General features: G+C 38.6%; 1 protein-coding gene across 3 annotated transcripts in view; it reads right to left on the bottom strand.

Moving 5' to 3' along the window:
* LOC6581032 (cell wall protein DAN4) overlaps positions 1-16163 on the bottom strand; it is an 81031-nt gene that overhangs the window by 4348 nt on the left and 60520 nt on the right. For all 3 annotated transcript variants that reach the window (XM_032729886.2, XM_044011210.1, XM_032729888.2), the window contains one exon: positions 1985-2103. In XM_032729886.2, the coding sequence (XP_032585777.1) occupies positions 1985-2103 (119 nt within the window). The remainder of the gene's footprint in view (positions 1-1984; positions 2104-16163) is intronic.

The following is a 16163-nucleotide window of genomic DNA, read 5'->3' as shown; positions in this document are numbered from 1 at the left end:
TGACGAATCTATGCAGTGCACTCGACTCTTTGGAGTGCTTGGCCGCACGATTGACATTGGCAATAATCTATTTAGCCCGATAACTGTTACAATGTCTCGAGAAATTCGCATCATAGGTGGACTCCCAGAGCAGTTGCAATTGGGCGTTTCGCAGGGAAGCAGTTCTAAATTAATCGGTTTTATGCAAACATTACGCATACGCCGCGTAAGCCACTGAGAAAAACAAAAATTAACATATCGTGTGCCAGTTTTGTTGTTTTCTTTCGGCTATCGATTTGTTGTCTCTGAGCAGTTATTATATTTATGTTTTTGTGTCTGTAATTGCATATGAAATTTCAATATTTTAATAAACAGTTATTTTTTGTTGTTGTCGCGCATTTTGCATGACAGAATTGGTTCAACTGCAACGGGTTTTCGAAGAAAAAAAAAAAATACTAGTAAAAATAAATAATAGCATTCCAGCAATGGATTTGCCAGAATTCGTGCCTGACTGGCAGATGCCCTGTAATAGGGGCAAGCTAAAGAGTGACAGTTGGTAAAAAATAGTTTTTGTTTAATATCCTAAGTTATGTGGAGCAGTTAGGTTATGTGATATTTATAATCTAATAAATTGATATATCTAGTTTTAGCGTGTTTATTTTTACCCTTGTCTTTTTTATCATTAAAGTATGATAACCTTGGGTCAGTAGTAACTACTACAGCCAGTTTTTCTGTTTTTCAGTAGTAGACTGATTAGTCCCAATATCTGAGTCTTCATATATATGTACACTATATATTAAGTACACTGAAATACTACATATGATATATGTAATTTGATCTGAATGATAATCTACATCACTAAATTGGAGATGATTTGAAATGAATGATTAAATTGAAGAAGAAATCAACTGTAAAACAACTTTTCAATTTTTACAGGGTATAATCTACGGCATTTGAAAAAAGCGAAAAGAGAGAGAATTATTTAGTCTTTGCAGCGTGTGAGGCGGCGCTTAGCGCCCTGTCGCCGAGCTGGCAATTTATGCAATTTGGCCAAATCGTTCAAGTATCGCCATTGTCGCTATAATCGCTCGTTTGCATAAAAACCATTATGTGCTACATGCCATAAATTATAGTGTTTGCACAGTTAGTTTGCATAAAGCGGCGGCGGCGGTGTTTCAAGTACAATGCAATCCAATCCAATCCAATGAAAATGCACTGCAATGTAATCAAATTTGTTACAAGGCGCCCGTTCGGGGCCTTGGCTCTAAGTACATATCATTATATTGTGTGCTGCCATAAAGATGCAATTGCTAGGAAGTGGGAATGCAGTTCAGATTTAACGTCTAGGAAGCCATAAACCGAAAGCTAATGAAATAATGTCAACTCATTTGAATTTATATTATCATCATCAAAGCGGGGAATCCCAAGAGCTTTGTGTAGATTGAGTTATTATCAAAATTCGTAGTTTTTATTATCTGTTGTTCCACTAACCCGAATATGTTAAGGGGTATTTGCGGGATCTTTATCGTTTTCTCAAGCGTGATGATGCAATATTTTATAATTATGATATGTCTTATAGATAATGCTTTTAATTTATTTGTCGTCCGCTATAATTTATCAATCAAAGTAGACATCTATTTGAAAACTAAATATAATAAATATGAATTAAATATAATTTATATTTACTTAATACAAAAGACATATACATACATTTCTAGAGGTCAAAGTTAAAAAAAAAAATGTATTTGAGAAATTAGATGATAAAAGTCAATTAAAATTTTGTTTGTGGCACCATCAAGTTGGCTGCGCTTGAAAATTAACCTCAATTAACTGAACTTTATAATTCTAATCCCTATGCTGGTAATCATTTATGATTAATAAATAGTTTAGTGTCTTAGGCCTGCAATCATTCAGAATTTGATCACCGACCGCTCGACTTGAATTCCTTAGTAAATACGTTTAACTGTGCAGCCACCAACTGTCAAACGCTCTCAAGGTAACTTACCATGCCAACTAATCTCCAGTTGTCGTTGAAACACAAATATCTTTGCGTTTCTTTTGCGAACAGTGCTATTTTGAATTCGTTGTTCACATAGTCCGTGAGGCCGACTATCGTTATATTTTCTGTAAAGAGAAGAAGAAGAGAAACCACATTAGAGGCATTGCATGTGCTCGCGTCAGCGAGTCTATTAATTGATGCAAATATTTGGCTGGGAAAAACAATTTTAATTAAAAGCAAACACGGATGCTTCGTGATTAAGCGTGTCAAAGCGAGCCGAGATCACTTCGGTCCGGGGGGGACAGCGCTGATTTAAATATGTAATCGGAAGGTAATAGCAGTATTTGTTTATGAGTACATCGATTTTTTTTATTCAACATCTACATACGTTGGCACGTGTCCCAAATTCCTTTGCACAGTGGGTAAATTATTCAAGGTAACATAACCTGCTTGTATGCTGCTTGCTTGCTTGTATACAGCTTTATATCTTATCAATCTTATCAAATTACTATTTTGAATGAGAGTTTATTGGGAATGGGTAATTATAATCATGTATGTATTAAGTAGAAGACCACCGAATCTAGCGGAGCAGCTTCTTTAATTGTGAACGGTGCACAGTATAGGGGATAAACTATCTAAAGTGGTTACCATCGATAATAGGTGATAGTTTTTAGCAACCATCGATAATGAACGATTGTACATCGATAGTCCTTAATATAAAATAACTGTAATAAGTATTTGTCGGAGATGATAGTATTATTCGAATAGAAATCTTGTCGATATATCGGTTCATAAATAGTATTGGATGATATTAATTGAGTGTGATTAGTGCAGGAAGAGTGCAGGCATGCTGCACTCAAAAATTATCTGATCTATAGAAATAGCAGTCTGGGAGTATCGACTACTATGGGTAGTGTGGCACCATTAATAGGGGGCCGACTAGACATTAATTGACCCTAGATGCTAATAGGAGAAGGACTGACTAATATGACTTAGTAGTAGTACTTGTAGATCGAAAAATGGGGTATTCAACAATATTGCATAAACCGATAAATATTCTTTAACAACTGATCAGATTCGAGCTCTATTAAAGAACGCGACAGCGCAGTTATCCCATTTAGACCATCCGAAATGTTGGCTTTTCGCTGAAGGCTTAAACAACCTGGCCCACTGTGCCAAGATGGCCAGTTTAGGTGCAACTGCGCCAACCGCGCCATGTTTGATATTTGCCTAGCAGTTAACAAACCGAAAGGCGCTTCAAGGTGTGCTGCGTTCTAATTTTAAAAGACTGTCCGTTGTAGCAGCAGCAGCAGCAGCAGCAGCAGCAGCAGCTAATGATTATTATCGCCGGAATAGAAAATGGGGGAAATGCATTAAACCTAAACTCAAGTACATACGCCCTGCATCGCTCTCTCTCTCTCGCTCTCTCTCTCTCTCTCTCTTCTCTATCTGTTTCACTATCTTTCTCCTTCTCTCTTGAGCTGTCTCGCTATCTCATTTTCTCCTTCTCCACTAATTATAAACTAACAATGTATCTTTGGCCACGCCCCGCTGTTGTCATCGTCGTGGAGGCGCAGGGCTATTGAACTTGCGAGCAGGCACAAAAGTCACTAATAAGTAAAGCACTTGAGCGCAACCAAAGAAAGGCAGAATGGAGCAGGGAAAAGCCACTCGAGTTAGATTGATAGGTGACTGGGTTCAGCTTCAGCTTCAACAGAAACGTTGACTGCAACAGTGCCTGCGACTGCGACAGCGACAGCGACGACGACGACGACTGCGACGGCGACGGCGACAGCGTCTGCGTCTGCCAGTAATTAAATTTATGCACAGAAATTCCAGGCAAAAGACGTGCGCTGGCAGGTAAAAGGCGGGGGGTAGGGAGGCGATTGCAGAGTACGAGTGTGGTATGATGGGAGGGGGCTGCTGCTATTGTGGGCTCTCATATTTCATAAGCCCGACAGGGCCCACGGCCAGCGCGCTTGAGTGACTTTTGTGCTTCACACCTTTTGGCCAGGCCAGCAGCGGGCACTTGGCCTGCGTTTGGGGCCAACCAGTGGATGACTCCTTCTAGGCAACTCGATGCTCGGGCCTTTTGTTGTTATTCATGGCGCATTCGCATAACTTATTGATTTCATTAGTTTAGTAACACATACGACAATGGGGAACAGAGAGAGAGAGAGAGAGAGAGAGAGAGAGAGAGAGAGAGAGAGAGAGAGAGAGAGAGAGAGAGAGAGAGAGAGAGAGTAAGAGAAGAAGAAGATATGGGAATACTCTGAAGTTTGCACTTGTGAGTGCATGCCATTGCACCACCAGCTAGCACCAATCATTCCACTTGCCCCATGTTTATTTTGCTTGAAGCTAAAGTTGAAGCTGAAGCTGGAGTTGGGGCTGGAGTCGGAGCTGGTTGCCTTTAGCCAGCATCAAGTCAACTTTGCATTGTTTATCTTTGGCATTTCCAGTGGGCCCTCAGTGAGTCTTCAATGGATGCATTCGAATGGAGTGGGTGCCGATGAGTAATTGTGCTAGTTATCATGACACCTAAAGGAATCTCTACAAAAGAGAGATTTCGCATAGAGCAGGTTTATGAGAACATAAAAGACATTTGGCAGGTGCTGGAAGCCTCAAAACAAAAATAGTTACCATACTAACCGAATGACTAAAATAATATTTGACAGGATCTAGAATCATCTTTGTGCGAGTAAATATTGGAGAATTTGGAAAAAATATTCATTTTGATTTCAGTAAATACTAATACAAATCAATATCTATTAGTTGACTTACCTATTCAAGCTGATTAAAATATTTTTATTTTCCCTTTTTTAAAAGTGATTCTCTTTTTAACTTAACTTTGGTTTTCTACAAGATTTCATTAGAACTTATTTTCGGGTTACTAATGTAATCACTTTCAACTCTTTGAATTACGTATACAAACTGATATTACAAAAATTGTTTTCAAGTTATTTAAATCTTCAGAAATTTTCATCTGGCTGTACTTTTGATTAGCAAACATTTTCATTCTCTTTCTACTCAATTTCAATTGGGATTTTGTTAAAGCGACTTCGAATACCAAAATAATCATTCAATTGGAATAATTTACTGGAAACGCGCCTGACTAAATGAAATGTTTATTTTTAATACATCACGATGCTACGGAAATAAAACGTAGATCTTTTTGGCTTCAAGAGCCGAGAGAGTCACATAAAATGCATTTATGCTTGGAATTTTTATGGCTATTGATTGTAGATATTTGAAAGATTTTTCGGTTCGGTTCGGTTTGTTTTTCACTCAATAAAAAGCCTCGATCGAGTCGGAACTTATTAACTTTTCAAGTTGTTTTTGTTGGTTGGTTGTTTTTTTTTTTTTTACTCGTCTTCTTGTTGATTTCTAATTAAGTTATTAGTCACACTGTGGAATTTTTTGTTATTTTTCTGAGTCTGTCTGAGTCTTTAATTTATGATTTTTTTCTGTTAAAAATTTGTGTTGGGTTTTTAGAATGGGCGTCGTGTCTGCTATCGATATCAAGATCTGTGCACTTAAAATGCATCATCGTAAATATGGCAAAATAAAGCATTAGGCCAAAGACCTGAAGGCCTTCTAATTGTTAGATGTTATCATCTTAGATTGATTTTGAGGCGCTTTATGCTTATGGTTATGGGCTATGGAGGCGGAGGTCTCCGATCGAGTGGGAGTGCTCATGTGTGCGTGTGTGTGTCTGTGTGTGCTTGGAGTATTTTGTGTGGATTTAATGAAAGTTCTTAAGGGCCAGAGTTAAGCGAAAGTTATTGATTTGTGTGTTGTGAACCAGCTTATAATTCAAATGTGTATCTGATATTGGGAATGAGTTTTTTATAATCCAAATTAAAAGATGAGAATCCTATATTATCGATGTTTAGCTTGAAATTCGCTGCGTAGTTGGAAGTTCTACCAATTATTGAGAGTTGATGAAATTAAATCTTGTTATGATATTAACAATGATCGACGTATTTTTTCTGAGCATTGCATACGATTTGGAAAAAGTTCCACAGCTTTTAAATTAACATAAACTCGCATTCCCAGCCATTGAGAACCATAACCTATCTTAAAATCATGCTCGAGCTGTTTTTATTTGAGATCTGGCGTCCAGCTGTGAGCAGATCGCCACAAATATTGATATATAATGTCAAAACGACTCAAATCTAACGAAATCACATTAAGAGACAGAAAAGACAAAAAACATTAAGTTGAATCAGTAAAAGATAAACTCAAATTAAAGTTCAGGAAAACAAAAGGCGACAAAGAATAAAACCAAAACAACACAAAACAAATAATAAGCAAAAAAAGAATAAAAAATACAAAGAGGAAGAAAAACAATAGCAACAAAAGTTTTAATCAAATATGCACGCAATGAGGCTCATCAACATAAAATTAAAAAATCATAAAATGCTAAACTGCACAGCATGAACAAAATGAAAATGAAAATGAAATAAAGAGAATGCTAACACCAAAATCTGACTTTGCTATAGCCGAGCATATTGCCGGGCTCCATATATCTGACAACAAGCTGGGGCGTCAAAAAGCCGCCTAATTGCGGCATATGCGAGGGGCATGTGAGTGGTTCGTGAGGGGCATGGGCGGGGCGAGCGAGGCGCATGGTGGAATGCCAAGAGATTTAGATTTTTATGACCTTACGATGTGCATGTCACACAGCTGGTCGCATTGTCATTCCATCAGTGTGATAAGCATCGCCCCATGCCGCGCCCTCCTCGAGCCCAAGTCACAAAATACACGAGTTACGGATCGCACGTAGCTGCCATCATTTGAATTTTGATTGAATTCAGCTTTAGAGCCGGTGGGCGTTCGAAGCTTGATAAGCATAAATTGCGGCTTATCGATCGATCGGGTTGCATCCATGCGAAGCGATCTCTATGATAATTCCTAGCGCATTATTTTCGACTAGATCATCAGCTGCCTTTTGCACTTTCACTGGCGGAGAGGAAAGTCGAATAGAGCTATTACTAGCCGGAGATCGAGTGCCTTTATAGGTTATTCAAGATTCATGATCATGTTTACATATATCTTCCAATATTAACATCGTTTAATTCATTTTAAGTATTCAGGACTTGAAATCAGATATTATTAAAAGCTTTTTTAATTTATCTGTATAGAATATTATTAGAATATTAAATATGTATTATATTTGAAATAATTTGAGGCTTTAAGAATGCTGAAACTATACAAGAATCATTGATCTTCAGCTTTGTACGATTTTATTTTTATAAAGAATGGAGAATAAGAGAATTGTTTAACTACAATATATGTTAATTGTTAACCCAAATTTTAGTTAATAAATTGAGCGCATTTAAAGCTTTTTTGTATTCGATTTTTTAATAGAACCCTTTAATATATTTTATCATTTTCTGTCACTGTGCTTGTTAACGGTTTGTTAAAAAAAAGTTCGGAATGTCTTCCGTTTTGTTTGGGTTAGTCGTTGGAGGGTTCGAGTTATATCCTTGGTCACCAGTGCATTGGCCCTATTCCAAGAATGTTGTCTGAGGTCCGAGTCTGGCGGCGACTGCATTCCGGGAACTTTCTCGCTTTGAAGCGGACGGCGACTGTGGCGAGGTCTTAGATTACGTACGTATTTTGACTGCGCGGCTCTAAGTAATTGCTTTCGCAGCAACCACAACAGCCAAAGCAGCAGCAACAGCAACAGCATTTGTCACATGGTGCAGCAACTACAACTAGTCGCCGCCTGGATTGGCCATTGGGCAGCCGCGTCTCGCGCTTAGATGTTGCACCAACTAGTGCGCCGCAACGTCAGTTATTGACGTTTTGTCACGTTTCCTGGAAAAAACCGTTTTATTTGCTCGACGCCTGGCTTTGGGTTTGTTTGTAAGCCGATGCCACAAAAGCAAAACAAACTGCAAAACCAACACCAATACCAACACCAGCACCAACAACAAAAACAACAACAACAACTGCAACATAAAGGAAAACAAACTTCAACTTGGAGCCGTTGCACTTGCCTGTAGTCCCATTTATCAGTGGGAGCTGAAGTCGGCGCAGCCATAGAGATGGACTGAAGAGGGGGGCCACGGAGAGGGAGAGTGAGAGGGCAAGGGAGCGGGAGCGGGAGCGGAGGCGTATGGGCTCTCAGCATATCTCAGTGAGACTCCAAACAGCGTTAATTGCATTGGCACGCCCGCCAGAGTGGGCAGAGAAAGGGGAAATGGTGAAGGGCTGGGTGCGGGGGCGAAGGGACTGGAGAGTCGAATGCCACAATTAGCGCCTTTTAATGTGGAGCGTACTCGACTTTTACGCACGATTCCTGCACAGACGCCACTCACAATTGGCTGCCCAAGCGGAGGCCACAGTGTCAATGAGTTAATTAGCGCACGATTTGGCCGAGCCCCTGCTCCACTCCGCCCATAGCCCCTCCACAGACAGGCCTTAGAGCTAACCGCTAAGGGCCAGACCTGCCTGTGTGAGTGTGTGTGTGAGCGTGACTGTGTGTGTGGGAGTTTTCTATCTCTACACATAAAAAATAAAACAAAATCTCGACAAAAAATCTGTTTTATCGTCGCGCTTTTCTGGGTCAAATGCGTCTCGCATAATTTATGTAGCGCTGATTGAATTTTGTCGTCTACCAAAAAGGGCAATTAAAATTATTGAAAATCCCACCAGAAAGCCCAACAAGTAAATTTATATACATTTTTTAAAATTTCAAATAGATAAAGTTGATTGAAGATGTGCGAGCGCTCATGAAAATAAAAATGGAAATGAAAATATAAATGAATATGCTAAAAGGCATTTGCTGTTAAGCTCCACACTTGAAACAAAATGCATTCGAGCTTATCGAATTATTTAAATATTTGCCTTTTGGTCAAGTTTTAATGCCAATTTGATGTTTTAGTAGTGCATTTAATGGTCACATAAATTCAAAGTAAAATAAAGTTATGATTATACAGTCATATATCACAAACATGGATATACATACATAATTCTCAGTGCTTAACTCAGCAGTATTTAAATACTGCTCAGACATGTAAATACTCGTTTTTCGTGATTTGGAAGTGTGTAAATGACATCGAAATCAACATGAATCCCCAAGGAAAAAATAGGATAATACGTAAATAATTATAGCTAAATCATAAACGTTCTAGAGTTTTTATCTTTTGAATTAATCATTTGATATATATTTTTCGTGATATGCCACATATGCAAAGGAATGTGAAGAAGATGAAAGCTATTAGAGCTTCACACAATTCTTAGGCAAATACAGATATATGTTCATACATAGATGAAAGTTGAATGTAGAGCTTTGTTGAGAGGTGTGGCACTCTGGTTACACAACCTCAAGAGGGTGGCAACACCAGTTCAAGAAGAAGAACATTGATAGATCACAAATAGAGTAAGGCCGTACACGCTGGTGATTAACACGAGTTTAAGTAGTTCCCGTGCTTTGAAGCTGGTCAAATTGAATCAATGTATTCTCAATATTTAGTTTATTATATTAATGCCCTATAATTTATAAGAAGCTCACAATTATGTGCATGATAATTGTTAAGTGTGTGTGTGAGTGTATGTAAATGTGCAACTGCAACTAGCTACGCATTTAACCCATGATCTAGGTATCTGCTGGTCGTGTACTGCCTATTGGATTCTTCTTACTTGCTTTTATTTTAAAATTAAGTCTACGATTGCAAATTGGTTGAGGCGCATAAATTGCGAAAATTGCATAAGCTTCGTCCGAAATTTGAGCTCATTTTAATCGAAATAGCGCAGGCAATTTAATGCTGCTGCTATTGATTTACGCAAAAGATAAACGTGCAATTAAAAGTTGCTCGCGCCATTTATCAATGCAATGCTCAGCAGCGGGTGAGCCGTATCGATGACAACAGCAACAACAACAACAACAACAACAACAGCAGTAGCAGGAGCAGCAAAAGAAAAAGGAATAATAAAACTTAATAACTACGGCTTTTTCGATGTTTTATATCGAGTACAGTAAATTGGGACCACACGCAGGCGGCATGTTATTTACAGTTAATTACAGCTGACTGCAACGAAATGTAAAATTACATCGATAGTTGCAGCAGCAGCAGCAGACGACAGAAACAGCAGCTGCAGCAGCAGCAGCAGCAGCAGGAGGAGCAGGAGGAACATTTCGCCCCGGTGAATTTTGCTCTCTTTGTTTATTGTTTATTTATTTAGCGGGCTTGCGGTTTCGCTTTCATTGTTGTGGTGGCTGCAAATGAAAAATAAATTGAAGCTGGCATTTAATTAAGTTAACTGCAAGCATTGCTGAGCAGCAGGCGAGACTGAGGCGCGGTTGAGGGAGTGGGGCGTGGTCAGTCGCTGGCAATTTATTTAAAGTAAATACAAATAAATCATTTGGCCGTGTGTGAGAGACGGCTAATTGCAGTTTTATCAGTGCAAGGACGCCTTTGGCCTATTCAAAGCATCAGGTTGCAATATGCCACATGCAACATGCAACGTGCAACCTGCAACAGCAGCAGCGTCGACAGAAACTCTTTGGCTTGCAACAAAGTCAACACGCCAAGAATGTTATTAATTAAGTGCATAGGCAGCCACTTACAAGCCGTTTAAGCGGCGTGTTAGCCAACTTGAAATGGGCCTGATAATGTGAGCAGCACAAAAGCAACAAAAACAGAAACGAACTCGAAATTCGGCTACGCATTAACGCAAAGTGTCAACCGGGCACATAAAAATACCAAATGGTATCTGGGAGCTAGCCGCTTTGGCTGCTTTAGATTTGTTATTGGTTTTGGTTTTGGCTTGGCTTTGGTTGCCCGGCGGGCCACACTTGTTTTCATTTGGCCGTAAAACTCTGTCAAAAATTTTCGCTCATTTGCGACTGGCTCACAAACTGCCCAGTTTGGGGTAAGCAAATATTTTAATTTTCTATATACCCTGTAGCTATTGAGCAACATATATTTATAATTGTTAGGCATATTAGTCTATATATGTTTAACAAAATACTTTTTAAATAATTTTTTCGTATCTGAAAAATCGACAAGCAATATTTTTAAACTATAAATAACTATATGTCATTAATTCTTAAAGTAATTAGAGTTTAATATCTATACAAACTAAATTTTAGTATGTGGGGTTTGGGTACCCGACTAAACTTTAATGAAATGAGTTGGTTTCCTGATATAATCGGTATTTGTAGTATGTATAAGAACACGAAAAGTGTTTTCACGCTTTTTAAATTTTATTATAATCAAGCATCAGAGGTGCAAGTCAAGGAATCCGATTGCATCGCACGCAATGCAAAGCTCAAGTTACAGGGTAACTCGTAGTTCATGCAACTTGGCAGTAGAGGCCAGTGCAAGGCCTAACCCAACGGCTCAGTGCAATTTGCTTTAGTTAAGTTTTTAATGTGCTGGCTTAAGTGTGCGTGTTTTTCTTTTAATTCTCCTTCAATAAGGCGCTGAGTTATTGTGACAATTTGAATTGTTTCCGAATTATTGGTGCAATGCAATGCGAGCAGAATTTATTGTCGAGATACGCGCAGAAGCATTGATTACGCCATCATAAATTAAGATATGCCTGGCACTGATTTATGCGGACAGGTGTTAATTGTCATCGATTGGCCAATGAGTAAGTATCCATAAGTATGCAGACAACTCGCATGTACACATGTTTATACACGAATATCCCAATCCCAATCAGCAGGAAGCCGTTTGGCGTGGGTGCGGAAAAACAAGCGCTAATTGAATGCACTTAAAAAGCCCGAAACAACTTCATGTTTTCGGCCCCTGATAAACTGGACTTTATGATCCGTGTAATAACCACCAATCCGTATTTATATGTATTTACATAAACTAGGCAACTTTTAATGCGGGTTTCATTTGCCAACTGGACCCCATAGGGTTTCCACCACATATACCTCTGTGCATTGCGCACATATGGACTCACGACTGTTGCTGCAATATGGTTATGAAAGGCCTAGGTAAAGGTGCTGCTCAGAGTTACGATTCTGATATTGCCGAATGTGGAGCAAGAGAATTAATGACAGCACGCTCTTAGTGCTCGCCAGTGATAGCAAAAGTAGTTGCTTATCCACCCACTTCAGAGATTTTTTCTTGAAGATATTCGAATCTAATAATGTATCTGTGATATATGTGTTACATATATGTGGAAAATTAAATATTTTCCATTTTTCTCATAATTACAAATGAGTACAAATGTCAGCTAGAATCAACATAGGAATAACACCATTTGTTTGTTATTTTACAAAGCATTGAACCATGACCTATGTATGGATAAAATGTAATAATTTTCATGATCGTTTCAGTTTAACAGTAAAAATTAAATTTTTAAATTCTTCCTAGCATAATATTAGTAAGTTGTTGTCTTCGATCTATGATCTTATACAACCATTACACATTTTTAAATATTTATTATTATATATATTATATTTATTAAGGATATTGACAAAAATATAGTCAGCTTAAAGGCAAAACAATTACAAAATATATACTACATCGCAAAAGGAAAACAATCCTTTCAATACTACCCATCAACACGGATGGGGTATTTTATTTGCCTTTCCGGCAGGCTAAGCTCCAATAGCTACTGATATAACCCAATTTTCTTAAAGATGAATCATCAACTATTTATGATAATCAATTTCCTAATATAAGACCGCTCTATAAGCTGTTTCCTAAGCGATGATCTAGATAGTTTTCTGACTACAAACTGCTGATGGATTGACTTGAACCTGTCCAATTTATACAGCTGATATCCTTTAGAGCTCGCACTAGAAACGATTTAACGGACCACCCAAAACAGTTTTAGCTGGGCAAAAAAAAAAACGACTTTTCTAGTTTCGCCCCGAGGTTTTAAATCTTTTAAGGGGCGTAGTCTTGGCACTTACAACATAATTATTATAAAGGGCTCTTAGCATGTCTGGACTGGGATTGAGAGGAAATGAGAGGCAGAGATGTAGGCAGAGACAGAGATGGGAACATTTTAATGACGCCATTAATTAGCAAAAATTACCAACAATAAGAAAACCTTCTATACAAATTTAACACCCTCAAGGGATAACAGCTCTCTCTGTCTCTCTCTCTATCAAGAGGGGCATAGTCAGAGAGGGAGAGACTACAGTTGCCCAGTCCTATTTGTCTGTTGTAACACCTTTTGACTTACGCGCGGCGCACAGCTCGTGGGCCATAAAACAAAGTTAGAACCTTTTTTGTTTTCTGTTATTTTTTTGACCAAGTCTGAACCAGGTTTAAACCGGGCCATGTAACGCGGCAGGGCGCCGTCTGTCTTAGCAATTTCGGCCCAGAGCGCCTGCCAGCTAGCAGATGAGCGGGAGCAACTGAGAGCATGTGCAAAAAGAAGAAGAAGAGGAAGGCCTAGATATAATAAAAATGTCATGTCCTTGTCGGGTCTTGCCTAGTTGTGTGTGTGGGCCAAACAGGATTCGGCCAGGTCCAAGGTGTTAAGTGCGGCCGGCTGATATGTTGTCTTGTTTTTTTTTTTCAGGTTTCTTGTTTTCTTGTGCCTTTTATTGTCTTTAACTTTTGCCAGCCAGGCTATTTGTATTCTTTGTTTTCTTGCTTTGTTTTATTGTTTTTCGCGTGTCATTATTTTAGGTTTTACATTTGTTTGTTTTTCTGCGGGCCTCGACAGCAGCACCGTCAGCAGCAGCAGCAGCAGCAGCATCCTATGGGGCCTACATCATCCGCAGCTCTTCTCTGTTTATTCTGACATTGAGTGACATCGCAGTGCAACTGTCAATGTTGCATGGCATTTGCAACGTTTGAGCTGAAGCCAGTTCTGCTGGCCTAGCTTCGGCTTAATTAAGGCTTCAGGTGTAAGGTGCTCATAAAATGTTGCCCCACAGCAAATTATGCGAGCACACACATCGGCTACAGTGAATACCCTCTACTGAGTCCCTGCTGCCCTTATTTTCTTCGGGCTTATTGCAATCGATTCGTTGGAAATATAAACTTGAATCGTTGCACTGACAATGTGGACGGGCCTTGTTGTTGACGTTGATGGTTCACGATGATTAAGTTCGATGTGGTGGGGCCTTTCGTCAGCAGTGTTCCGTGGAGTTGATCGGTTACTATAAATTAACTTTAGAAAATGCAATACTCAAGGCTACATCACCTGAGCTAATGTTAACATTTGTACACTGACTGTTAGTATTCCGAAAATATCTAATATTTTCTGAATTTAATTTCAATTTATTTTTCAATCATTTGTTTTGGTCTTTTAAAATCGGATTAAATATATATATTTATTATTCTTTTATCCAGAAAAAGTGTTTCAGCGAAAGGTAGAGAATTTCAGAAAAGAATAGAGCAAGTAAAGAATCGCTAGTCGAAACTGTTTGACTACATTATTCCCCGAAGCCCTGGTAAGAAAAACAGAAAAAATCATCGCTTTCTATATATGTAGATACAAATTTGACCAAACTTTGAAGGTCAGTTCCAATATAGACATATTGACATATGATATACTGATATATTGATATCAGTTGATCATTATATTATACCATGAATCTATCCTTAAGTTCTTCAAGTCTCTTGCCGGCGCTTTAGCTCATTTAATAATCTTGCGTTAATTTGGCGCATTTCTCGCCACTCGGCTTTTGGGCTACTCCTCGCCAGACTTGGCGGTCAATGTCCTGTCTTAACTTGACTTTTGGGCCGAGAGTTTTGTTTTATGTGGCCAAAGTGCTGAACTGTTACCTGCAAATCTTTTCAGTCGACGGCGGCTGCTGCGTCCCTTTAATAATGAGATAAGAAAACATTTTACGTTCGTCTTCTCTTATTCTGCTGTTTTCTTTTTTATTTTATTTTATTTTGGACAGAGTGCCGACTGTGGCAGCGACAACGGGAGCCGCTCCACGCGGATAACTCTATTAAAAATTATTGAAAGCATTATTTTATGGCAGTTTCAGGCCGTTGATTGCTTTTGCCAGCGGAAATCGCTTAATGGTATTCCAAGGAAACCATCTCGATAGCCTCTTGGCCATCCCTGGGCCTATCGACTGAGCTATCAACAGGGTGGTCTTCACACCCACCATGAGAGCTTACGTCAGTTACTCCGTTATTGGTATAGCTATTCGGCCCGCAATTACCTGCTGCTACAAATGATGTGCCAATTGTTTGCCATCAAATAGTCTGTTGCCAGCCCCTGCCACCAGCCTCGCCAGCCATCAACCCCGATTCTCGATACTTGCGCTCCCCAATGCCTAGAGCCAATGGGGCAATTACGGGTATTACAAACGTTGAGCCAAGGTGTCGGCAGGCACGCATTGTCATTTAGTCCCAGATACGAAAACGGAGGGAAACACGAATGTGAATACCACTATGGGAAGGTAAGAAGGAATAGATATGCGACTGCCTTCACAGGGATTGTGACTATGAATATATATCAATGAAATTTAAAAGGAGCTTGACCTGTTTGCGAATTATGAGAGAACATCTTTTAAGATTATGTATATTACAATATATGTATAGCTGAAGCCACTGTCGATATAATTTCCAGCTAATAACATTACCATTAGTGTTTGTAAATGGTATACATATTGCCTTTAATTATGGTAAAATACTTAAAATAAATTTATAGCTACATATAATTTATTATTGTTGAATATTTAATAAAAAGTTTATGAATATTTTATTAAAATATAACACAAAAAAATATATAATAAAAATATTACATTTAATTTTTTTTTTTTATATTTAATAAAATATAAAAATTTATTTTATAAAGTATAATTTTGCTCATAGCAACCTGAATTGAAATAATTCCTAATACTCTGAATTAGGTCTAACTTATTATATTTTATCAATCGAATAGTGAGGACTTGAATTTGACGGTCCGTTTTTAACACTTATTAATTAGCAATGAAATGAACAATACAATTTTCGAAAATCTTGTTGAGATTAATAGGAAGAAATATAGTTTGAATACATTTAAATGAATATTTCGTTTATAACCGTGATCTCGTTCATCAAAAGCACAACATTTCTCAACACTGGCACACCTGGTGCACTGTAGCTGGCATTTGATAGGGGCAGACTTGGGACATTTGTTAGCCAGGCGTCGCGTGCAGCGCCCCAACGAAATGTGCCCCACACAAATGCCAGACACGCAATTTGCGTTAACCAAGCAACAAAAGGCAAAAAGAACAAATATGCCCGAAAACAGA

Source organism: Drosophila mojavensis, unplaced genomic scaffold, assembly GCF_018153725.1.
Source record: "Drosophila mojavensis isolate 15081-1352.22 unplaced genomic scaffold, ASM1815372v1 contig_81, whole genome shotgun sequence".
NCBI classification, from domain to species: Eukaryota; Metazoa; Arthropoda; class Insecta; order Diptera; family Drosophilidae; genus Drosophila; species Drosophila mojavensis.
The sequence above is the reverse complement of the archived record's forward strand: the minus strand, read 5'-3'. Positions and strand labels throughout refer to the sequence as shown.